General features: G+C 39.5%; 1 protein-coding gene across 15 annotated transcripts in view; it reads left to right on the top strand.

The window, feature by feature from the left end:
- The window catches only part of LCLAT1 (lysocardiolipin acyltransferase 1), a 194,221-nt gene that overhangs the window by 65,250 nt on the left and 102,907 nt on the right, over positions 1-26,064 (top strand). For 12 of the 15 annotated variants that reach the window (XM_034659699.1, XM_034659698.1, XM_034659687.1 and 9 more), the window contains 2 exons: positions 8,218-8,386; positions 23,462-23,660. In XM_034659699.1, the coding sequence (XP_034515590.1) occupies positions 8,218-8,386; positions 23,462-23,660 (368 nt within the window). The remainder of the gene's footprint in view (positions 1-8,217; positions 8,387-23,461; positions 23,661-26,064) is intronic. The other 3 variants (XM_034659697.1, XM_034659695.1, XM_034659696.1) reach the window with 1 other exon arrangement.

Raw genomic sequence — 26,064 nt, 5'->3', positions numbered from 1 at the left:
CTGAGGGAGGGGTAGAGAGGGGGAGGGAGAGAGAATCTCAAGCAGACTCTCTGCTGAGCATGGACCCCCCCCCCACCACATGGGGTTTGATCCCACCACCCTGAGATCACGATCCCAGCTGAAACCAAGAGTCCAACGCTCACCTGACTGAACCATCCAGGGCTCAGAGCATTTCTTTATGTATATTGACCATTTGTATTTTCTTCCTGAGGACTGCATACATATAAATGATTACTTACAAGGTATCTAGTTAAATTACTGCATATATAACATTTTTTGGTAAATATTTCTTGGTAAATATTATTAAAATATACATACAGAAAAGTATAAAAGTCACAAATATATAGCTCACTGAATTTTTGTAAAGTGAATACATCACATGTAATCAGCACCCAAATCAAGAAACAGAGTAGTACTAAAATTCTTGAAGCCTCCTGGTGCCTCTTCCAGTCACTACTCCTGCTCCACACCTCCCAGATAACCATTAATGTTACTTCTAATCCTATAAATTATTTTTTCTGTTTTTGAACTTTAGACAAATAGAATCATACAGTATATACTCTGCTTCTTTCTAGGTACTAACTTTTTTTTTTTTTAAAGATTTTATTTATTTATGCGACAGAGATAGAGACAGCCAGCGAGAGAGGGAACACAAGGGGGGAGTGGGAGAGGAAGAAGCAGGCTCACAGCGGAGGAGCCTGATATGGGGCTCGATCCCATAATGCCAGGATCACGCCCTGAGCCGAAGGCAGACGCTTAACCGCCGTGCCACCCAGGCGCCCTAGGTACTAACTTTTAAATACATTTTAAGTAAAAGAATTGGATCAGGATTTAGAGAACTATGAGTATTTGCACAGATAATTTCTTCTCCCTAAACTTTAATAAGAGAAAATTGTGCCATTTTAACATAACCCTAGATGTCCTTGTACAGTGCTAAGAACTCTCCGTGGACCTTCTCCCCACCAGAGTTAGCAGACTTGTTTACTGAAATCCAGTTGATGTTGTTCATTTTGGGTGGATCCAACTAAGGTTTGATCCCATTCTGCTCTTGCACTGTCTGTTGTGTTTCTCAGAATTGGTAAAGTGGTTTTATTTCATTTAACTAAATGGTCTTAACTAGAATGCCTGTTTACCTTGCACCTTCTTCAATTATCTGGGAGAGTATTATTGTCTTGAGCTACTTGAGGAAGAATGAAACTGTAGTTTGCCTCTTTCCTGTTACTGTCTGTGTCCTTTTCCCGAACAGGGAAAGGTGCCAAAGCAAACTTTATGCGTTATCCTTTCAGCTTCCTCTGCCTGCCTCATGAATGCTTAGGTGATATGGAAAGGTGTTTTACGTTCTGTTGCTTTGGCTTATTTTTGTTAATTTGTGTCTTTTGGCAATTTGCTTATTAAAGGAGTATACCTTTTTGTCTTCAGAATATCTTGAACATAAATTCTTAAATTTTCTAGTGATTTCTTGACACTATCATAGACACTGTTTTTTTTAAAGAAAAATAAGTAAATGTGAATAAGGTTACCAATGGTGGACAGTCTTTTAAATTTATTTTTAATTAGTAGTCTTCTTCCTAAAAGAATTTAAAGTGACTTACAAAAAAAGACATACATGATAATACCAGTAAGAATAAAAAGATTATAAGAGGAGAAAGAGATATAATAACACAAATCTTTTCTTCTAGAATTGAATGTTAAATTTAGCCATGAGCCTCTATCTTTTGAGACTCGAAAAGAGAACAAATATGGTTCTCTTTGGGGAATTAAGCAGCAAACCATTTCATCAGGCAAGACAGATGTGTGTATGTTACTAAATTCTGAAAAATGCAGAAATGTTCATCAGAATCAGGTCATGCAAATTACAGGCATCCAGGGATTTAAAAATTTTGTTGGATTTAAAAGAAATTAATCAGCTCATACATATTTCACTTATGTTTATGAAAGAACTAAACCAGTCTGATTGTGTCTGGGTGTGAAGTATTTATTCATCTAGTTTGTAAGAGTAGTGCATAAAGAATGTGATTCTAAATGTCATTGTTGGTGAACATATAAGGAGCCACCATGCTTAAGAAAATAGAATATTGCCATTATTAGAAGTCTCCTGCTCCCCCCATGACAACTATTATTCTTTTATGTTAGTCATTATTTTTCTTTAAAATTTTATCACCTACGTATATGTTCCTCAATATATATGTATGTGCGTGTTTGTGTGTGTTTGTGTGTGTGTGTGTGTGTGTGTGTATATATATATATATATATATATTTGAAAACTTGAGTAGTAAGCGTAATCCATCGCTGGATGAAGGGTCCTAGAAGTGCAGAATCTCTGGGTGATAGTCTGACCTGAGTGTCCCAGAGCATTGACCAGATCCATTTCTGGGGAAGGTTGTGGGCAAATTCATGCATAAATGAGTCCTGAGAAACCACAGTCCATGGCTCACCATGGTCACGGCATCTGGTGGGACTCTGCACGTTCTGGCTCTTTGGTAGGAGTATATTTTCTGCTCCTAAATTCTGCATGCCCTCCCTCCATCTCTCAGGAATAGGTCAAAGCAGAGTACTTACAATAGATAAACTGAGTGTCATCAGCTGGCCTGTGAGAATTTTATCACAATGTGTTCAAGAAGCCAAGTGCAGATTAGAATCTGTGCCAAGGTTCATATGGCATTCTGGTCCTTGGCTTAAAAAGGTAGTTTGTTTAGGAGCAAGGTATTTGGGGATACAGCTTTCAAAGGGTCTTTCTTTTGAGTCACCCATCCGTGATTTGGACTGGACACTGTCTCTGTCTTGTGCATGACTGTCATCCTAGGATCTTCCTTCATGATCATCTTGGAGATTCCCTTGACCTCTCACCTGTGTGGGATCTCTTATTTCCCATGTTGCATCTCCATTAGTCTTTGTTTAGTCCTTTGTTTTAGGAAGCCCATTTTTAAATAGTTTCTTGAAAAAAGAATGTATGGGAGGTTATTTTGACATCCTGCATATATGATGATGATGTTCTACTATCCTTACATTTGATACATGACCAGATGGAATAATTTTCTTGAGAATTTTGTAGGCATTGTTCTGTTTTCATCTTGCTTCTGGTATTACCGTTGAGATCGATTTCAGCTGAGAAGTCCAAAGCCAATCAAATTTTTTATCCTTTGTGACCTGTTTATATCCTCCCTAGAAGTTTTGTAGAATGTCCTTTTGTCTCCCCGGTCCTGAAAGTGACAGTGCTGTGCCTTGGTGAGCATCTATTTTCGTCCATTGTCCCAGTTTTCAGCAGGCCCCGTTAATGTGAATGTCATGTTCACCAGTTTTATAGAAATTTTTTGAATTATTTTATTGCTGATTTCTTCAATTCCTCGCTCCTCTCTTTTTAGCACTCATATGATTTGCATATGGGACCTCCTATCTTGGTCCTCTAATACTCTTTCTACTTTACAGCTCTTTATCTTCTTTACTTTTGGGGGGATTTCCTTAGCTTTATTTTCCAACTCTTGAGTGTTTAATTTTTGCTGAACATTGCTATGTTGTCAATTTCCAATAGCTCATTTATTCTTTGAATGTTTCCTTTCTTGTTTTATTTAACAAAGAACATGGTTTTGTTACTAGATGCAGTATTTGTCTTTCTGAAATGTTAAAGATATTCTTCTTCTTGAATAGTTTCCCTCAAGTATACTTTTTTCTGTCTTAGTCTTTAGTGTCATGTTAAAGGCTTTTCTCAGATGGCTCATTATCTGCTCACAGTAAAAATAGGGGACTTAAAAAGCCAATTAGGAGCTTGTATGTAGGTGAGGCTTCCATGAACTCTGGGCCTCACTGTACGGTGATTTAGGTGGACCGTTTATTAAGGAGCCCTCAGTGCTTCTACATTTCATCTTTCTTCACAGTCTGGTCATATCCCCAGAGAAGTGAGCTCCAGTAGTCTGCCTAGAGCCGTGCTGTTCAGTCCAATAGCCACTCACCACATCAAATGAATGGTTCTTCGGTTGAATTAGCCCCATTTCAAGTGCACGATAGCCACGTATAGTGTGGCTATCATACTGGACAGCACAACTACTGAAATTTCCATCACTGCAGGCAGTCTTATTGGAGAGCTCTGGAGTAGGACTAAAATCTTGTTCCCAGCCACCGGAAAGCTCAGTGAGGAAAGACTAGGTCTCAGATTCAGGATTCTCTGTGTATGGTTACTTAATCCCACTGTGTATCCCCTAGTCCAGAAGCCTAGTTTTACTTTTTCAGAGAAGACAAGGCTTAAATAATATGCTTAACTCTTTGTTACTTTTATTGCTCATTATTTACTTTTTGGCCTTTAAATCTTTCTGGTACCGATTCCAAACTCTCTACTGCATTTTCTGCGAGTGCCCCTGGTTGGAGGTTCTTTATCTCACCTCTGTCAGTATGAACAGTGTTAGGGAACCAAGTCCCTTATTTCTTTAGCTGGAAATACCACTGATATTATTGATACCTTACTTTTGAGGCTCTTGTTTGGATTAGATGAGAATGTAAAGTGCCTATTTTAAGATACACTTGACATTATCAAAGTAGAGAGTAAGGTCCTTTTAAAATCTCTAATTTACAAATCCACTATGCATCTAACTTGCCCCACCAGGTGCTTCTGAGGTAAGTAAAACAGAATAAAGGGCCACTGAGATGAGGATACTGGACAGTTGACCCAAATGATTTGTTTTTTGACACCAGCCTTGGAGTAATCAAATTTTGAGTTTCAGCAAAATTTTTGGAGTATTTACTTGTTAAGGACCTTTTAGTTGCTCGCGAATAGTTGAATCTGTAGGTGTTGAATATGTGACTACCAAGAGCCTTCTGTAAAGTGCCTGACAAATATTAGGTGCTCAAAAGGTAGGCCTTTGAGAATATTCTTGAACCTCCCCATCTGTTAGCGTCCAAGGTTAAGTGATGTGCGTTATTTGCGTTGTGGAGCTGGGTCAGATGCTCTTGGCTCCCAGACTGCTCTGATACCAGCATCTGTCAATGCTAGGATTTTTGCCAACAGATTCCATGTATGGCCAGTTTTAAAGGGAAGAGAAGCTCTTTGCTCTTAAGGTTTTTAACAAAACCAATCCATTCGTTCATTGCATCGATGCTTATATATGCACCATTATCACTTACTCCAAAATATGAGTCATAGGCTTTATGTTTTTTCTTGGTGATATGGCAAAGGTGGTATTCTTGGCTATCCTGGCCTGGGTGTGTGCACTTTGTTCCTAGGACCTGTGCTCTTGTGGTTCTTGCAGCTCCCCAGTGTGTACACTAATATCTGATGAGTTACAGTTCCCTGTTTAAGCGATGCTGTTTCAAATTTCTGTGACACTGCATGTTTTGTTTTACCACATGGAATAATCTTTCCCACCCCCAACCTCACTCACATCCTCCCAAAAGTCTAATGCCTTTTTAAATCCCTTTTAGCAGAGTTCATCCTGCCTTACTTTGATCTATCCTTAACACATGCTGCATGCTTCATTGTACCCTCTCTTGTAGCATGGATCACATTGAGTTGCAGTGATTTCTTAGTATATCTATTAGACTATGGGAACAATGCTAGTTAACATTTCAATTGTGAGGTGATTAAATAAGGACATTTTATGAAGGAAAAGAGGTTTCCTTCCTGAACAAGAAACTATAGGTATCTGGTCTATGAATTTGTTTACCCCAACCTACCCCCTCCCCATTTGGGGTGCTTCTAGTCTTTGGCAGTTATGAATAATGCTGCTATGAACAGTGGTATTCTGGTTTTTGTGTTGTCATTAATTTTCATTTGTCTTGGATATTCAGTAGTAGGATTGCTGGGTTATATGGGAAGCATACATAGTACGTTGCCTTGTCACCACCAGTATGTGTGAGTTCTTACTCTTCTGCGTCCTCATCAGTACTTGGTGTCGTCAGGTTTTTTTATTTTGTTTTTTTCTTTTTCAATTTTAGCCATTCTAATAGGTGTGTAGCGGTCATAATTGTTAACCATGTTTGTCTGTGAGACTTGGAAGTAGGCAGAATGGTGCTGGATTGAATACAGAGCCAGGGAAGAGTTCCTGAGGAGGTGATAGAGAGGCCCTGAGATTTGCAAGAGCTTGGTATGTCAGTCATACTCACTATGGTTTCCCCTAGTGACTAGCGCAAGGCCTTGCGCACACACAGTAGGAATCTTTTTGTATGTTTATTGACTCGTGGAACAAATGATTGAGAGGTTAGGGAAAAGGCAGGAATTGGATGGAAAAGTAATTTTAGATTAGACTTGGCCTGAGTAACCCCCGTATGTTCATGGGACACATCCTTTTATATCTGAGTCTGTGTTTGCAAACATGTTTAGAAGCTGACTCGGGTCCCTGAATCCCAGCCCCTCCATGGGAGGGAGGTGGCATAATATCGTGGAAGGAAATGGAAGGCAGAAAAGACTTGGTGCTACCAGCTGGTTATGGGGACTTAGGAAAGTAAGTCATCGTAACTCTTCTGGTTCTCACCTTCGTCGCTGTAAATGAAAAGATTTCACTAGATGATACCAATATCTAAAAGAAAAAATATACATAAAATATACATGTGTGAGCTTAATCACATCAAATGAGAAATAGTTTAATAAGCGAGGAAAAAGCATGTCCGAGGCTTTGATGGATGTGTACAGCCCAGCTCTTCAGGGAGTTTCGGGGTAGTGTCTAAACAGCTAGTGAACGGCTCATCAGCAGAAACGGAGCAACAGAGGTCCTGGTAGGGTGTCAGGTAGAGGAGCAGCGCTGAGGCTTGTCTTTTTCTTTCTAATGCTTAAAAAAAGCCGACCTGTAAAGACCGGAGAGAAGCTGCCTAGGTGTCTAATTTCAGTGCAAAGAGGAGAGCTTGGGCCTCAGAAAGTGAGGCTGAGGGTGCAGAGGAACAAACACCATTCTGGGCCCTAGGCTCCGGGCGAGCCAAGTGTTTGGCCACTGCTCTTCAGTGGTTTTTCTGTCCACCCTCACTTCGAAGTTCAGCTCGAGAGTTAGCAAAAAACCAGGTCTCAGATATTCATTGTCTTTGTACTTTGGAAGGATTTTGTACACATACTGTCAAGTACTGGTAGAGATTTAAAAACCTACTCCATACCCAGATAAACTGGAATCTGTGTAAGGGATTTGACGTGTTTTATTGTTTGTCTGACATTTATTAAAGCACTTTGACATTTGAAATTGTATTTGTTTCCTGTTCTGAATATTTAAAAAGAATCACAGGTCTTGATCACTGGAATACCTTTTGTAATATAAAAATTTTAAGGCCATTATTATTTTCAGGATTTTAATGATTCTGACAGTTTTATTATCCTGAGGCAAACCGTATTTTTGCTCTACTGTAGTAATAAAATGTTTAATTATTCATTTTAAACTGTGTTTCCAGCAGTTTATTTTAAAATGTCATTATTAAGTGTTTCTGGTTATGAGGACCCTGAAAGTAATCTTTTGGCAAATAGTTTAGGAAAGTGAGGAGTCTGACTTACACTTAATCTTTCAGCTCATAAAGAAAAAGCCAGTTTAAGACAAGTTGCCCAAAGATATTACTTTCAGGTTCTAATGTGAAGAATTAACATTTCTAGTTGTTTTTTTTTTTTTTTTAAATTTAGTGCACTCTAAAATTACCAGCACTTTCAGGCATAGTCACTCTTAAGAAGCTGTTCTGTAATTCTTGGTCCATTAAGTCTGCTTTTTATCGTAGGATATAAAAAAAACTGGAATATTTTAAGGTTTTGTATTGGCTAACTTCTACAGGTTTATGTTAATACTAATAACCAGTTAAGACAACAAAGGCTTCTTAAACGAGACAGACTTTTTTTTTTTGATTAGACATTTATTCTGAAAATATTGATTTCTAATGTACTGGAAGTTTGTTAGTCCTGTAGGACATGTAAGAGGGCCACCTTTATGGTATTCAGGCTCTTATATGTATATATATATATTTTTTAAAGATTATTTATTTATTTATTTGACAGAGACAGCCAGCGAGAGAGGGAACACAAGCAGGGGGAGTGGGAGAGGAATAAGCAGGCTCCTAGCGGAGGAGCCTGATGTGGGACTCGAACGCTGGGATCCCGCCCTGAGTTGAAGGCAGACGCTTAACGACTGCATCACCCAGGGGCCCCCAGGCTCTTATATTCTTTATCCAAGCCTTTCTGTAGCTCTGTAATCAAATATTATTTTATACATTTTCAGTTTGGGCAGTTATTTGTATAGTAACAAAATACATATTTTTTATATCTTTCAGAATCATGGTGTCATGGAAAGGGATTTACTTTATACTCACTCTGTTTTGTGGAAGCTTTTTCGGAAGCATTTTCATGCTGGGCCCCTTTTTACCTTTGATGTTTGTAAGCCCATCTTGGTATCGCTGGATCAACAGCCGCCTTGTGGCAACCTGGCTCACTCTGCCCGTGGTAAGTTACACGCCAGATAAGGAGACGACCAAAGTGGCTCAGGTGACGAATTTTTATTTTGTTAGAGTCAGATTTAGACAAATGTTAGAAGAAACATCATATAAATCCTTTCTGGAGGAAACGTAGGAACTAGAGAGAATTAAATAGAATTCATGTCCTTGAAGTAAAATATCTAAGAGTTATATTCCAAAATTAAGAGTTTCTTTTATATTCCTCATGAAGTTTATTTTTTTCCTTCATCGAGGTATACTTTGAAGAATTTTTACATCATTAATTTGTATTTCCATTTATTTTACAAAATGATGACAAAAATTAATCAGATACACTATTTTTTTTTGAACTGTGGATATTGTGATTGATTTAATTCTTCCCAGTAACCACAGAATTTAGGATAAAGTGGTTTCCCATCTGTGGGCTAGAGTGACAACATCTGTAAGGTGAAAGTATGGACAAAATGTGTAGCAGATTCTTGGAACAGACAGGTATTGTCTGCAAGGTCAGTGCATACAGCTTTGAGCACATCTCCCTGATTCTGAGCTGGCAGCGTCCTGTAGGATTCCAGCTCAGCCTCCTCCCTCCTCTGGACTAAAGCTGCTTTGGCCCTTCCCTGTTGCTGCTAGTCAGTAGTGCCTTCTCCAGAAAGGGAGTGACACCCATGCACTGCCTTTACCTTGAAGAGGCTCTGTTTCCTGAGGCTGCTCTGTTCTTTCTTTTTCCTGAACAACAGCTAGAACTTAATGTTACTTGGTTTATGGACGGTTGTGGTGGGGGTGATGAGGATATTCCTGACCAGGAAAACAAGGAGGGAATCCTCTTCTTTCAGTTGCTGAAGGATCTTTTCCCCCCTGTGTCTTTTGAACTGCGTGGCACGATTCTCCTCAGGCAGCCTGCCCTTGTTATATCTGCAGAGAGGAAAATATACACTAGTGCTGTGGACTCCTCAGGTGGGGGTTGATGGGGAGCTGTTTACAGGGCACCCTTTTCATATTTTAAAAAGGATTCCTGTGGTGACTAATTTTAAGAATTGCATTTGTCCTTTGTCAAAGGTTAATTTTTAAAGAAATTATTCAGACACCTGCTTTATGAAATGTGATAATGTTAAACTAAAAGTAGTCCCCTATCTCTTTCTGTCCCTCCCTCCTCTCCTCTTCCCCCTTTCTTTTCTGTATTTGCACTTAATCTATAAGCACAAAGAAAGGGACTATAGCATAACTGGTAGGGTTGCATATTTAATCCAGATTAAGGAGAAGAATTACAAGATTTTGTTAAAGGGTAATGATGGTCATAGTTGTTAAGCAATTATGTGCTAATAAGTACTTTAGGCTGCCTTCATTCCAGGCACCACCATTATCCCCAATTTACAGAAGTAGAAGCTTTGAGAGATTAAATAATTTGCTGACGGTCACACGCATAAGCAAATTATTTAAGCAGAGCTGAGATTCAACCCACTGTGCTGCCATTAGAGCCTTAGGTGATAGGAAAACCTTGGAGGATTGGTCAGGGTCACATGGCCTTTAACTTATAGTGGCAAGACGTTCACTGAGATCTCATAATTGTTTCAAAAGAAGAAGGTTTGGAGTTTTTCAAGCTAGGGAATGCCTCGAGGGAAAAGAATTTGAGAGACTGATAACTACTGATAAAATCAGTCTCAGTGCCATGATGGTTTCTTGCAGTGAAAGAGGAAAAGTTGGTAAGGAATAGTCCTACAAAGCCTTCGAGAAGCCAAAGACCAAGGTTGCTGAAGTACCTGGAATTAGGTACATAAAATGAGTTGTGCAGTATTCCCTCCTTCTCCTCTGTTTTTGAAAGAAAATGATATGTGTGTATATGTTAGATATGTGTGCGTTGTGAACATAATTTAGTCACAATCTAGGGATCACATAATGTATCCTTAGTATGTCACAGTGCACTTGAAGTTCTGATTTACCACCTAAGAGTTGTAATATGGTAGGGCTTTCATGCTGCCCTCCTGGGTGCTGCTGCTTCTGTCCTGTACTTCCACTTGCACAATAAACGCTAGGATGCAGTTACAACTTTGCCCTTACACTATTTCTTTAAAAGATACAGGACTAGTTAAAGAGAATATAGTCTCTTGTATTTGTCTAAATATTTTCCATTTATAGTATTCTTTATCCTTCCTGTATAGTAGAGTTTCTGTCTAGTATCATTTCCCTTCAGCCTGAAGAACTTCCTTCAGCTTGTCTTGCAGTGAGGGCTCTTGTAGATTAATTCTGTTTTAATTGAAAAATTCTTTACTTTTGTTCTTGAAATACTGTTTTGCTGGCTGTGAAATTTATGGGATGACATTTTTTTCTTCTTTCCATACTTTCCATTGTCTTGTGGTCTCCCTGTTTTTGATGAAAAGTTAGCTATCGTATATATTATTGGAGCCATTTTCCTCTGGTTGCTTTCAAGATTTCTTTCTTTTTTTTAGCAGTTTGATTATGATATGCATAGGTCTAGTTTTCTTTGTTTACTTTGCTATATTTCATTGGGCTTCTTAGATCTGTAGCTTTGTTTTTTCCACATTGGAATGTTTGAGGCTCTTATTCCCTCACATGGTTTTTTTTCCTGCTCCATTCCCTCTCCTTCTGGGACTGCAGTTTTGTGGGTGTGGTAGATTGCGTATGTTGCTCCACAGTCACCAGGTTCCCTGACCTCCTCCTCTTCTACCTCTATTTAAAATACCATACTTTCAAGTTCTAGAATTTATATTGGGTTCTTTGTTGGTTTCATTATGTTCTGAGCTTTCTCATCTGTTTAATTCATCATAACCTTATTTTCCTGTAACTCAGCTGAGTGGTGAGTCTAATATCTCTTCGGTCAGTTTTTTTTTCCCCCTGCAGGATGTACTTTGCATTGAATATTTGTAATATTCTTACATTATCAGTATGGATCCTCCTTATACATTTATGCAAAAATTCCTTTTCTTTTCATAATAGAAGGAAGGATTTTTTTTTTTTTTTGGTAAGTGTTGTTAACTGTTATTTATGCAAAAGTAATCAGCAGGATCCTAGAACATTCATCCAGCAGCTATTTAAGTGTCCACCATGTGCCAAAGCATATTGCTAGAAGGTAATGATGAACAGGACAGATAGGACCCGTGGCCTCATGAAGGTAATAGTGTTCTACCTAAGCTATCTTGCCAAGTTGTAGATATACACAGGTTGGCTAGTTTCTCTTTTTCATTCACCTGAGCGACTACCTCCTTTGTTAGAGGACAGAAGGTGACTTCTCAGACCATGAACTTTTTAGAGGTAGATTTTTAAATTAGCTTTAAAGATATGAAGTCCATTGTTCCATTGCAGCCTTCAAATAGACCATTTAAGATGGAACATTCATTTTGTGTTGTTGCTTACCCACTAGTACTCACTTATTTACAAAATGAATATTTTTCCATAAAATATCATATTTATATTAAATAAAATAAGCACATAATGCCCCGTTCACATAAGGTTAACCATCATAAGTAGTTATTTCTAAAAAGTCCTCTACAAGCTATCTAAATGTTAACTAATTCCATTTGCAGTCATTATAAAGCCAGAGACATTTCATTTTGAAAACTTTTAAGATTTTTATCATCTGTAAAATAAGGAAATTGGGGATGATCTTTTGAGAGCCATTCCAGATTCAACATTGTATATCTGATTCTAAAACAAACATTTAGAGGTAAATAATTTTTTGGTAATAATCATACATTGTTTTGCATTTCATTTTATTTAATGTCTCAAATTTTCCAGTATATAATCTTTTGAATATGAATCACATTTTTGACTATATCTCTTTACCAAAACCTGAAGGGTTTTGAAAATTTTCTTGTAGTTACTACATTGGATACTAAAGCATTGCAATGATTCCTACCAATCAATCAATCAATTTTCCTTGGAGAGCCAATGTAAGTAGAGTGCTTATTGGTACAGACATTTGGTTTCACTATTGGCCTTACCACTTTCTAGTCATTTGAACTTGGTGGAGCTGTTTAGCCTCCCTAAGCTGCTCTTTTCATTTGAAAAACGGGAGTTCGGATATTACCTGCTTACCTCAGACAGTTATTCTGATGACTAAATGAGGTAGTGAATATAGCCTTTTCAGAATACAGTGGCTTGAGTAAGGTAGAACTTTATTCATCCTCAGGACCACGTTGGCAGGGCAGCTCTGCTCCCTGATGTCATTCAGGGACTCGGATTCCTTCCACCCAGCCTGGCATAATACTCTTTTATATGGTCAGGACTGGTCACTAGCACTTTTTTGCCCCACTCTGCAGGAACTGGGTCTGGGAAGAAGTCCAGAGCAAGCGCTTTCCTTTAAATTAGTGAATTACAAATAGCACCTCTCTCTCTTGCTCACCCCATTGGAGGGAACAGCTAATGGCTATCATAACATCCGGGAAATAACGTCTTCCCTCTCGGCAGCTAGGTACATAACTGAACTTTATTACTCTGGAAGAGCTGGAGTTCAGTGGACAAATTCTGCCATAGTTGATTCTGCTGTTACTCTTAGTATTGTGTATTGTTACTATCACACAGCATTACACCATACAACTCCAATTACAAGCACTAGGATGGATGAGGGAAGAGTGGAAAGATGAGAATGCATGTTTTTTGTTTTTTTAAATCTAGGGTTGCCCCCACTGAAAATGAGAGGAAATGGGAAATATGAGTGTGGTGCTGTATTGGGTATCATTCTTATGTTTCAAACACCATGTAGACCAATCACTTCATCTGATGGTCAGCTGGAGAAGGCGGTTCCAACATTCTGCAGAAAAAAGTGGCTGAGCTGGATTTATTGATAGTGTACTGGTCTTCTGTGAGGTACCTTTCTGTGAGATTTTCAAGAGTTAGTTTCAGCTATTCCTGACTTTTGCTTTATTACCTGAGTTCAGAACTTAACCCATAGGCCAAATTCAACCATCGCTGTAGTGTTAAATTAGCATATATTTGAAAAAAATTCTATTACCTGTTTAACTCACTGCCTTGCTTATGAGTAAGGGCATATCATGTAGAGTTTTTCAGCTCAGGAATTTATAGAATTTGAATGCCTTATAGCTCGGTTACAAAAAAATGTTAGGGTGTCTTTTATGACCTTTTCATATTTTTACAAGGTGCTAAAGAAGTTTTTATTTTGGAGCAAATATATCATTTTTTTTACTCAGAGAATTTAGTCTTTTCTCTCCTATACACATACTTTATTTTAAGCAACCCCAAACAGTTAAAAAAATGGTCACTAATAATAAATGAGGTAAATGTGCTTAAACTAATTATTGCTTCACAGAAATAATCATAAGGTGATCTTCTCTTTTGTAAGCATCTCTTGTGCATTAAAATGATTTCACTGGCAAGATTTTTCTTCTCTTACTATTTTTAAGGAGCACATTTTGTGTGTTAAATGAGGTACCACAGTGAAATCTTCTAGAATCTTAGAGGTCACCTAGTCTAACCTGCGTGTACGTAACAGTTCCTTCCACAACGGCCTGTAGAGTGACCATTCTCTCTTGGTACGTACTGGGGAATGTAGGTCTTTATTCATTTCGCTTATTTTTGGACAGCTCTGTTCAGCATAATCAATATTGTCAAGGTCAGACTTTGCATATGCCCAGAGCACTTTTTGCTTCTCAGAATTCAGAGTCTTTCCAACAGTCCAATTGTTAGCTAATAACCTGGGATTATGAAAATTATTTGGAGTCCTGTCCTTTTACACTAAGTCATGACTTAGGAATTTAGAGATCATTTGCTAACTTCCCACCTAGGGCACAAGTCATTTCCACAGCCTGCAGATTCCAGTCCAATCCTAGAACAAAACAGGTGTTCAACAGATACAGGGTATAATTTCTGCCTAGACTGCTGCTAAGAGAAGGGCTACTGTGTTTGATGAATGACTTGGGATTGCAAGACCTTAAATAGCTAAGGGTTTGAGGAGCCGGGCCTAAGCGGAGTCTGAAAAGCCTCGGAAGATGGGGGAGCGCCACAGAGTTGGTTTTACCTCAGACTAAATAAAGATTCATTGGAATGATAAATGAGAGCTTGGAGCATGATGGCAAAACTGATTCTCTGTGATCATGAGGGGGAACCTCTCATCTGTGTGTTTTCAGACACGGTGGAACACTTGGAGGTAGTAATTAGTGGTCTATAAAAAAACCTCAGAAATTGCTTCCGTAAAGCATTGTTAAATTTTATAAGATTACTTTTTCTTCTATACTAGTTTCTATTCTAGACTAGAATAAAAAGACACTATTCTCACGTTTTTTCTATAATCTATTATTTGATTAATCAGTTTTAATCTGATTTGAATTCTGCAGTTTAGAGATGTTACAACCTTATCTCTGTGTAGTAAATATTTGTAGTTCTGCCTTTGCAGGAGCTGTAAATAACATTGACTAGATAGGTCTTGTCTGGTATTATGAATGATTAATGTGCGTTTGAGATCTAGGCTGTCCGAAAGGTTATATATAACTTTCAGGCACATTCTGATGAAGTGCTGGATGGCAAGGGAGAGAATGCCATACGATATGCTCCTGGACAAACAGTCTGGATTTATTTTGACATTTGGATTCACAGGATACGTGTATTAGAAATTGCACTTAAAAGGTGAGGGTTGAGGTTTGGGATTTACAGGCTTTAAGATTTTTAACTCTTTTCTGTGATACGACACACAATTTGCAGTCAGCTTCATCTTTCTACCAGTTAAGGGAAGGGCATCCTGCATTTTAGTTCTTTGTAAAAACTGTAAAGTATCATTTGGAAAGCAGAGTGGAGCAGATCCAAATTAGTAAGTCATAGATGGTGACTTCACACGTGTCCTCTGGGCTGAGACCTGTAATTCAGTGATTCATTTTGGGAGTTGATGGTCCAATATACTTAGAAAGAGAGACCTTTCCTCCTGCGGGTCCAAGCCCAGAGGACTCTCCCATGATCCTCTCCATCATGAAGCCTTCTACATAGAGACTTGATTTCCCGAGACTTTGGAATGGGGGTTATAATTATTTGAGTGGTTATGAACCCTTTTGAAAATCTGATGAAAACTACAGGCATTTAGCAAAGTACCTCAAGACCCGTTCTTGTTTATTTACCCCTTGAGGCCATCCTTCTAGGACTTGATGTTAGGTTAAATACCCATGCCCTAAGATAATCTCAGCTCTGGGAAAGTAACTTAATGGGATCTGTGGGTTATCTGTTTTACTCTGTTAACACTCTGATTCCATAATTCTTGGACATAAAACATTTCTGACTTTTCCTTAACTAATATTCCTTTTAACCTTTTTTTTTTTTTGGTCCCGTGTTTGTTTTGAAGTCCTATTCATCTGTGTCATATTCTTTTTTTTTTTTTAAATTTTATTTTATTATATTGTGTTAATCACCATACAGTACATCCCCAGATTCCGATGTAAAGTTTGATGCTTCATTAGTTGCGTATAACACCCAGTGCACCATGCAATACGTGCCCTCCTTACTACCCATCACCAGTCTATCCCATTCCCCCACCCCCTCCCCTCTGAAGTCTTCAGTTTGTTTCTCATAGTCCATAGTCTCTCATGTTTCATTCCCCCTTCTGATTACCCCCCTTTTCTTTATCCCTTTCTTCCCCTACCGATCATCCTAGTTCTTATGTTCCATAGATGAGAGAAATCATATGATAATTGTCTTTCTCTGCTTGACTTATTTCACTTAGCATTATCTCCTCCAGTGCCGTCCATGTTGCAGCAAATGTTGAGAATTCGTTCTTTCTGATAGCTGAGTAATATTCCATTGTATATATGGACCACAGCTTCTTAATCCAGTCATCTGTTGAAGGGCATCTCGGCTCCTTCCATGATTTGGCTATTGTGGACAATGCAGCTATGAACATTGGGGTGCATATGGCCCTTCTCTTTACTACGTCTGTATCTTTGGGGTAAACACCCAGTAGTGCAATGGCTGGGTCATAGGGTAGTTCAATTTTTAACTTTTTAAGGGACCTCCACACTGTTTTCCAGAGTGGCTGTACCAACTTGCATTCCCACCAACAATGTAGGAGGGATCCCCTTTCTCCACATCCTCTCCAACAATTGTTGTTTCTTGCCTTGTCTATCTTTGCCATTCTAACTGGCGTAAGGTGGTATCTCAGTGTGGTTTTGATTTGAATTTCCCTGATGGCTAATGATTTTGAACATTTTTTCATGTGTCTGTTAGCCATTTGTATGTCTTCATTGGAAAAGTGTCTGTTCATATCTTCTGCCCATTTTATGATTTGTTTATTTGTTTCTCGTGTATTGAGTTTGAGAAGTTCTTTGTAGATCTTGGATACCAGTCCTTTATCTGTGGTGTCCTTTGCAAATATATTCTCCCATTCCGTGGGCTGTCTCTTAGTTTTTTTGACTGTTTCCTTGGCTGTGCAGAAGCTCTTTATCCTGATAAAGTCCCATAAGTTCATTTTATCTTTTATTTCTCTTGCCTTTGGCGATGTGTCGTGAAAAAGGTTGCTCTGGCCGATGTCATAGAAGTTGTTGCCTATGTTCTCCTCTAGAATTTTGATGGATTCCTGTCTCACATTGAGGTCTTTCATCCATTTGGAGTTTATTTTTGTGTATGGTGTGAGAGAGTGGTCAAGTTTCATTCTTTTGCATGTAGCTGTCCAATTTTCCCAGCACCATTTATTGAAGAGACTGTCTTTTTTCCACCGGATGTTTTTTCCTGCTTTATCAAAGATTAGTTGCCCAAAGAGCCGAGGGTCCATTTCTGGGTTCTCTATTCTGTTCCATTGGTCGATGTGTCTGTTTTTGTGCCAGTACCATGCTGTCTTTGTGATCACAGCTTTGTAGTACAGCTCGAAATCCGGCATTGTGATGCCCCCAGCTTTGTTTTTCCTTTTCAACAGTTCCTTGGAGATTCGGGGCCTTTTCTGGTTCCATACAAATTTAAGGACTATTTGTTCCAGTTCTTTGAAAAATGTCCTCGGTATTTTGATCGGGATAGCATTGAAAGTGTAGATTGCTCTGGGTAGTATGGACATTTTAACTATGTTAATTCTTCCAATCCATGAGCATGGAATATTTTTCCATCTTTTTATGTCTTCCTCAATATCTTTCAAAAGTGATCTATAGTTTCTAGGATATAGGTCCTTTACGTCTCTGGTTAAGTTAATTCCAAGGTAACGTATGGTTTTTGGTGTTATTGTAAATGGGATGGATTCCCTAATTTCTCTTTCTTCAGTCTCGTTATTCGTGTATAGAAATGCAACTGATTTCTGGGCATTGATTTTGTATCCTGCCACCTTACTGAATTGTTCTATAACTTCTAATAGTTTGGGAGTGGATTCCTTTGGGTTTTCCATATAGAGTATCATGTCATCTGCAAAGAGAGACAGTTTGACTTCTTCTTTGCCGATTTGGATACCTTTGATCCCTTTTTGTCTTCTGATTGCTGTTGCAAGGACTTCTAGTACTATGTTGAATAATAGTGGCGAGAGTGGGCATCCTTGTCGTGTTCCTGATCTTAAGGGAAAGGCTTCCAGCTTTTCCCCATTGAGAATAATGCTTGCAGTAGGCTTTTCATAGATGGCTTTTATGAGATTGAGAAATGTACCCTCTATTCCTACACTCTGAAGGGTTTTAATCAGGAAAGGATGCTGTATTTTGTCAAATGCTTTTTCTGCATCAATTGAGAGGATCATATGGTTCTTGAGTCTTTTCTTGTTGATATGATGTATCACATTGATTGATTTGCGAGTGTTGAACCATGCTTGCATCCCAGGTATGAATCCCACTTGGTCATGATGGATAATCCTTTTAATGTACTGTTGGATTCTATTAGCAAGGATCTTGTTGAGGATTTTGGCATCCATATTCATTAGAGAAATCGGTCTGTAATTCTCCTTTTTGAGGGGGTCTTTGCCTGGTTTGGGGATCAAGGTAATATTAGCCTCATAGAATGAGTTTGGTAGCTTTCCTTCTGTTTCTATTTTTTGAAATAGCTTTAGGAGAATAGGTATTATTTCTTCTTTGAATGTTTGGTAGAATTCCCCAGGAAAACCGTCTGGGCCTGGAGTTTTATTATTTGGAAGGTTGTTTATCACTGACTCAATTTCTTCATAGTTAATTGGCCTATTTAAGAAATCTATTTCTTCCTGTTTCAGTCTTGGTAGTTTATAGGTTTCCAGGAAGGCCTCCATCTCTTCCAGATTGTTTAGTTTTTTGGCATATAGCTGTTGATAAAAGTTTCTAATAATCCTTGCAATTTCAATGGTGCTGGTCGTGACCTCTCCCTTTTCAGTCATAATTTTAATAATCTCAGTCCTTTCTCTTTGTTTTTGGACAAGTTTTGCCAGTGGTCTGTCAATTTTATGGATTCTCTCAAAGAACCAGCTTCTAGTCCTGTTGATCTGCTGTACTGTGCTCCTGGTTTCTAATTCATTGATTTCTGCTCTAATCTTGGTCAACTCCTTCCTTGTCAGTGGGTTAGGCCTGTCCCTCTGTTGCTGTTCCAGTTTCTTGAGGTGAGAATATAGAAACTGCATTTTAGATTTTTCTATTCTTTTGAGTGAGGCTTGGATGGCTATGTATTTCCCCCTTAGGACTGCCTTTGCAGTATCCCATAGGTTTTGGACCGTTGTGTATTCATTCTCGTTGGTCTCCATAAATTGTTTAATTTGTTTTTTGATTTCCTGGTTTATCGAGTCATTCTTGAGCAGGATGGTTCTTAGCCTCCAAGTGTTTGAGTTTCTTCCAGGTTTTTCCTTGTGGTTGAGTTCCAATTTCAGAGCGTTGTGGTCTGAGAATATGCAGGGGATAATTTCAATCTTTTGGTATTGGCTGAGACCTGTTTTGTGTCCCAGAGCATGATCTATTCTTGAGAATGTTCCATGGGCATTTGAATAGAATGAGTATTCTTTGGTTCTGGGGTGTAGTGTTCTATATATATCTATGAGGTCCAACTCGTCGAGTATGGCATTCAAAGCCTTTGATTCTTTGCTTAGTTTTTGCCAGGGTGTTCTGTCTATTTCTGATAGTGGGGTGTTGAGGTCCCCTACTATTACTGTGTTCTTATCTATATGTCTCTTTATTTTGGTTAAGAGTTGGCTTGTGTATCTTGCTGCTCCCCTGTTGGGGGCATATATATTAATAATTGTCATATCCACTTGTTGAATACTTCCTTTAAGAATAATATAGTGCCCTTCTGTATCTCTCTCTATGGCCTCTAGTTTAAAATCCAGTCTATCTGATATGAGAATTGCTACTCCAGCTTTCTTTTGAGGTCCATTTGCGTGGAAGATGGTACTCCATCCCCTTACTCTAAGTCTGAATGCATCTTTGGGTTCAAAATGAGTCTCTTGTAGACAGCAAATGGATGGGTCATGTCTTTTTATCCAATCTGCAACCCTGTGGCGTTTTATGGGAGAGTTTAAGCCATTTAGATTGATAGAGATTATTGACAGATATGATTTTAATGATGCCATTTCTCTTTAAAGTCTTTGTATCGGTTGTGACTTGCTGCTCTGTATCACTCTTGGGGCCTTTTTACCTTTATAGAGCCCCCCTTAATATCTCCTGTAGGGCTGGTTTCGTGGTTACGAAATTGGTTAATGATTGGCGATTTTGGAACGTCTTTATTTCTCCATCAATTCTGAATGACAGCTTTGCTGGATAAAGGATCCTTGGCTGCATGTTTTTCTCTGAAAGAGCTTTAAAAATGCCCCCCCAAGCCTTTCTCTCATTCCAGGTCTCTGTAGACAGGTCTGACGTAATCCTGATACCTTTGCCTTGGTACGTGAGAAATTTCTTTGCCCTGGCCGCTTTCAATACTGTATCCTTGGATCTAATATTTGCGAATTGCACTATGACATGCCGTGGCGTAGGTTTGTCCTGGTTGAGCTTGGATGGGGTCCTCTCTGCCTCTTGGACACGAATGCTTGTTTCCCTTGCTAGATTAGGGAAGTTTTCAGCTACAATTTGTTCAAATATCTCTTCTAGACCTCTGTTTTTCTCCACCCCTTCAGGGATGCCGATGATTCTGACATTGGATCGTTTCATAGAGTCAGTAATCTCCCGTAATCTACATTCGTGGGCGTGGATTTTTTTAAGACCAGCTTCTATTTTCGTTTTTTCTTCTACTAACCCATCCTCCAATTCGCTAACGCGTTCCTCTGCCTCGGTGACCCTGGCCGTCAGAGCCTCTAGTTTTGACTGCATTTGGCTCATAGAATTTTTAATTTCTGTCAGATTCGCTCTCATTTCTGCCCTTAGGGATTCTATATTCTCAGCAACGCTTTCTCTGATGCTTTTTTCAAGTTTACTCATCATCTTGACCATTGTTGCTCTGAATTCCATTTCTGATAATTGGGATACATCCATATGTATTAATTCTGTGGCCGAGGCCAATTCTGTGGCAGAGGCCACAGACTCATTATCTTTTCTTTGCTGGGGGGGACTTCTCCTTCTCGTCATTCTGATGAAGAGAGATTGCAGGGTTGTCCAGAGCCCAAGTGTTGACTGGGACCCAGGCCGTGCGCCCTTGTTTTATAGAGATCTTAGGGATGTGGGCTTCTTCCTTAAAGAGTTTATTTATTTATTTGAGAGAGAGAGAGACAGTCAGCAAGAAAGGGAACCCAAGCAGAGGAGTGGGAGAGGAAGAAGCAGGTTCCCGGTGGAGAAGCCCGATGAAGGACTCCTTACGGAGCGTTGTGATCACACCCTAATCCGAAGACAGGTGCTTGGTGACTGCGCCACTCAGGCGCTCCGGGTTGTGGGCTTCTTGATTTTTCAGCCTGCCTTCTGGGGGAGGGGCCTGCCTGCAGGTACTCAGAAAACCCTGTTTGGGTAGAGTCTCTGTGTCCCTTGCGAGGGGGGATGGGGATGGGCACCCTGTGAGCCGGTATTTCCGGGCTTTTGTTCTCTGGCGGCTTTCCCTGGCGGTTTGCTATGCCTCTTCTGAGAGAGCAGCAGCGGCTGAAATTCAGCCTCTGTCTCAGAACAGAGGGATCGCGGATCGTTCTCCACTGATGTTCTGGCCACTTTAACTCTGTTTCTGTTGGTGCTGCTCAACCCTGCAGCATCCCGGGCTGTGCGCCCCACACCCGGCGTCCCAGCCCTCACTTCCAGGGCCGGCACGTCTCTGTCCTTTGTGTTTCCAACCCCGCCCGCCGCCAGCCGCCCCGCGCGGGCTCCCGGAGCTCCCCGTCTCAGTCTGGTGTCTCACGGGTGCTGACCGCGAGTCCGCCTGCTCCCCCGTGCAGGTGGCCCTCCAGCCGCCAGCCGCCCCGCGGACGCTCCCGGAGCTCCCGGTCTCAGCCTCGATCCAGTGAGCACACCGGAGCTCCGGAGCTCCGTGAGATGCTTGGTGGTGCACGCTCCCGGCTCACGGACTCAGTCTGCCGTTTCCAGAGTGCGGGTCCGCGGTCCGCCCGCTCCCCGGTGCAGGTGGCCCGCCAGCCGCCCTGCGCGCGCGCTCCTGGAGCTCGCGTTCTAAGTCTGTTGTCTCGCGGGTGCCGTCCGCGAGTCCGCCTGCTCCCCCGTGCAGGTGGCCCGCCAACCGCCAGCCGTCCCGCGTGCGCTCCCGGAGCTCCCTTCTCAGCCTGCTGTCTCAAGCGTGCGGGTCCGCGGTCTGTCCGCTCCCCCTTGCAGGTGGCTACCGCTTCCCGGCGCCCTGACACGGCGGCTCCCTCCCCCTTCTGTTTAGCTTCCGATATCTGTGCGCGGTTTCACGGCTCCCCGCTTCGTACCTCGATACTCAGCGCTGGAGATGTTCATTTGTAGAGATCCAGATGTATCTTCCTGCGTCTCAGGCTGATTCCGTGGATATTCCTGCTGGTCTGGGTACCTATCCAGCTCAACTCAGGGGACCGGCTGAAAAAGGTGTCCCCTACTCCTCCGCCATCTTAACCTCCCCCCATCTGTGTCATATTCTTTAAAAAGTTTTTGTGAAATGTAACCAACATATCCAAAGTTAGTTACACTTTAATAAACCCTTTTAAAGTGTGCATTTATGTTTTACTATCAACCAGGTCAAGAACTAGAGTATTGAAGGTAGGTGGTTTCCTGGAGGGCTGAGAAGTAACAACCATCTCCTTTTGGATAGAAGTAGCCACTAATCTGACCTGTAATATAGTCATTTCCTTGCTCTTTATAATTTTACCGGCTCCAAATTTTTCCCAAGATATCTGACACTTTTTGTTTTGCTTCTCTCAGCATTATGCATGGTGCCATCCATGTTGTTGTAGATACCTGTAGTTTATTTACTTTCATTGTTGCTTCATATTCCATTATACGGCTATATGACAGTTTATGTGCTATATACTTCTATAAGGTTTTCATGATGTCTTTTCTCTGCCTTGGACCAGATTTCCTCTCCATTAATAGTGAAGTCATATTTTACCTAGTAACTTTATTACCTAAAAATTATTTGAAAATTTAAATAAGGGGTTGAAATCAGTTAAGTAATCAATTCTCATATTTTCTGGTTTTTTTCCTCCACAAAACCAGTATGTAATATATTTTCTTCTAAATATTTTGTATATATTATATGCCTGGTTATCAGAAAAGTTACTTAAACAAATTCAACAAATATTTGAGTATCTTCTAGGTGCCAGGCACTGTGGCAGGTGGTAGAGCTGCAGAACTTTATAAACATGTAGTTATTTTATTCTTTATATATTGTTAAACAGATGTGTGTATGTGTTTAAAAAGATCATAATACAGAAGATGTAAAATGAAAATTTTGACTTTCTGTTCCCTCAGCCCTATACTCAGTGTTAAATTTCTTGATTATCCTTTCTAGAAAGTAATAATCTTACATATATCTATAGCCCTAAAAAAATTACACAGTGGAGTCTTCTTGCATGTCTTTTATACTTTTTTAAGTTAATACACCCTGGAGATTTCAGTGAAAGTTAGCATTTATTTAATTAGGAAACTGTCAGAAACCTAAATTAATAAAACCAGTGCCTTTGTATTCTCATTCTTTCAGATATATTATAGAAGCAATAATCTTGAGAAACACTATGCCTTTGACTTATTAGGAATCAGATTTATTTATAGGACATGATAAAATTTACCTATGGGAAATCATAACTTCAAATTGTTATTTGTCTATATTGTTTATTCCTTAGGCATTGTTGGAGACCATGTTTGGTGTAAAAGTGATTATAACAGGTGATGCGTTTGTTCCTGGGGAAAGAAGTGTCATTATCATGAATCATCGGACAAGAATGGACTGGCTGTTCCTGTGGAACTGTCTGATGAGATATAGCTACCTCAGATTGGAGAAAATTTGCCTCAAAGCTAGTCTCAAAAGTGTTCCTGGATTTGGTAGGTTATTCACAATTTAAGTTGTTCGTTCATTTCATATGTTACTCCCTGACCCCCACCTTAAAACTACAGAATAACTTGTCAAACTCCACCTCAGTATTAAAAAGTCATTTCCATTTTTTTCTCAGCCCAAAAACGTAGATCAAAACAGATTAAAATAATCTCTTTTTTGAAATATTTCATGTTGAGAGAATAAGCTCTTCTCAAGGAAGTAGATATGGTCCCAGAGAGACTGACACTTTGAAGGATATGAATTAATAGTTTAGTAACTCTTTATTGCATATCATGCTTGTGGTAATTTAGGCCAGAAAAAAATGAACTGATTCATTCACATTCATCTAACAAATATTAATTGGATACCAGTTGGTTCTTAGCAATATACTAGTTGCTGGTATTTTCTGAACTTTCCTAATCCATAGCTTTAAGTTTTCATTCTGCTTGTTGTATACTATGATATTAAAATTCCTAGCAATACAACATGTTGCATGGTAGAGAAGTCGGGATATTTCAGCATTGCATTTTAAAACTTAATCTCCTTCCTCCACTTAATGTGAAATGGCGTGGGGAGCAGACTAAATCTATATTCAAACCAGCCATTCACATATGGATATATGAAAGCTCCCTGACAGCTGTATCTGTTACATCTCTACTTCTGGGGTTTCCGATCTAACATGATTATTTGAATTCTTTGCCTTCCAAACTATGCCCTTATCAGTGTACAGAAATGGTTGAGGATTTGTGAGGGCAAAAAGGTAGATGTTGTCCTCAGGATGGACTAGTAAGGAGGTTTGTACTCTCAGGACAGTCCGATTTCTTACATGGCAACTCACTTCCTTTAGAGTTAACATCCCCATAAAACTAGCATGAAACTGCAAGGCATTTTATGACCTAGCCTCAGAATTCATATAGTGTCACATCCACAACACATTATTGGTGGAAGCAGTCACTATCTTCAAAGATTCTAGGGAAGAGCACAGACCTCAGTTCTTGATGAGAAATGTCAAAGAAAGACCTTACCAGTATTTCCAAAACTACCACTTCCCTAAAAGGACTGATCAAGAAAGAAAAGAGGAGGCACATGTTACTGGTAGCAAGAATGATAACATCTTATTCCTGATTCTACATAAAATATAGTAACAATATTAAAAACTCGTGCAGATGAGTTTGAAAATTTATATGAAATCAGGAAATTACAGAAAAATGCAACTGAGAATTTTGCCAACAGTGAAGAAAAATTAAAGCGGTCTTGTGTCTAATAAAAAGGTTTTTGGAGGACAATGGCAGCAGCCTGATTTTTCTCAGACTTTAAAAAAGTGATCAAACAATCAGAAGAAATAAAACCATGTATCACTCATCTCTTCAGAATGACTAGGAGACAAAGAATACCATAACGTTCTAGTTGCCTTAACTAGAGAAATAAATTCTAAAGGCTTAAGAGTAGAGGGGCATGGACAACTAAGAAAAAGCATCCTCAAAAAGAAAAAGCCTAATACTAAGTTCCAGAATACTGAACACAGGACATAATGGTTCACAGCACATGATATAGGGAAATGATTAGAAAGACAGTGGGACCTGAAGAGGCAGCCTCAGAGAAGCATTGCTTTTGAAGGAGAATCCAATACAAAGAGAAGAGTTAGCTCCCCATAGAGGTGTGGCAGTGAGGAAAACAAGGAAATTAAAGATCCTGCAGGAATAAAAAGAGTAGCAAAAAATAATAGCCTTTCTTCACCTCTCCCCCAATAAACCTACAAAAAACTGTCATAAAATAATTTTATATCTATAAAAGAAACCTCTTAAGTGGAGGGCAGAACTAAAAAATCCAAAACCTACACTGTAACACAACACTCTCAACTGAATGAAATGTCATCAAATAAACATTTGGGAGTATGGGGGGGGGAAACACTTTGAGAAATAGAACAGTAATGGTCAAGAAAACAAGAAAAAATGTAAAAGGGACTCAATTGAATTAAAAAAAAAAAATGGACAAGAAAGCAAAATCCTACCAGAAATGTATAGGAAGACAAAGAGAATGGAAATGAGGAAAAAAATTGTCAGAAAGTAGTTGAAATGGAAGGTAGTCAAAGGAGGTCTGCCGTATATGTAATTAGAGCCCCTAAAGAAGACAATCAAAAGTGTAACCCAAGAAAACATTTTGGGCATAAATGATGACATGAGAGGCACTTCCTGGATCAACAGCATGAGTAACTCCACAGACCAACTGCCCAGTGAAATGGTGAAAATTCTAGAACAGCTGTCATTTAAAGTCTCTGGAGATGGTCCCAAGGACGTACAGCAAATGAACATTTATTCAAGAAAGTTTACCAAGATTTGTTAAGAACATTGAGAATCTGTGGTGTTTGAAACAACACATTTTCTTTTCCTTCAACCCCCCCCCCCCCCCTTT

Source organism: Ailuropoda melanoleuca, chromosome 4 (assembly GCF_002007445.2).
Source record: "Ailuropoda melanoleuca isolate Jingjing chromosome 4, ASM200744v2, whole genome shotgun sequence".
In the NCBI taxonomy this organism is placed as follows: Eukaryota; Metazoa; Chordata; class Mammalia; order Carnivora; family Ursidae; genus Ailuropoda; species Ailuropoda melanoleuca.
This window is presented reverse-complemented; position numbering and strand designations above follow the sequence as displayed.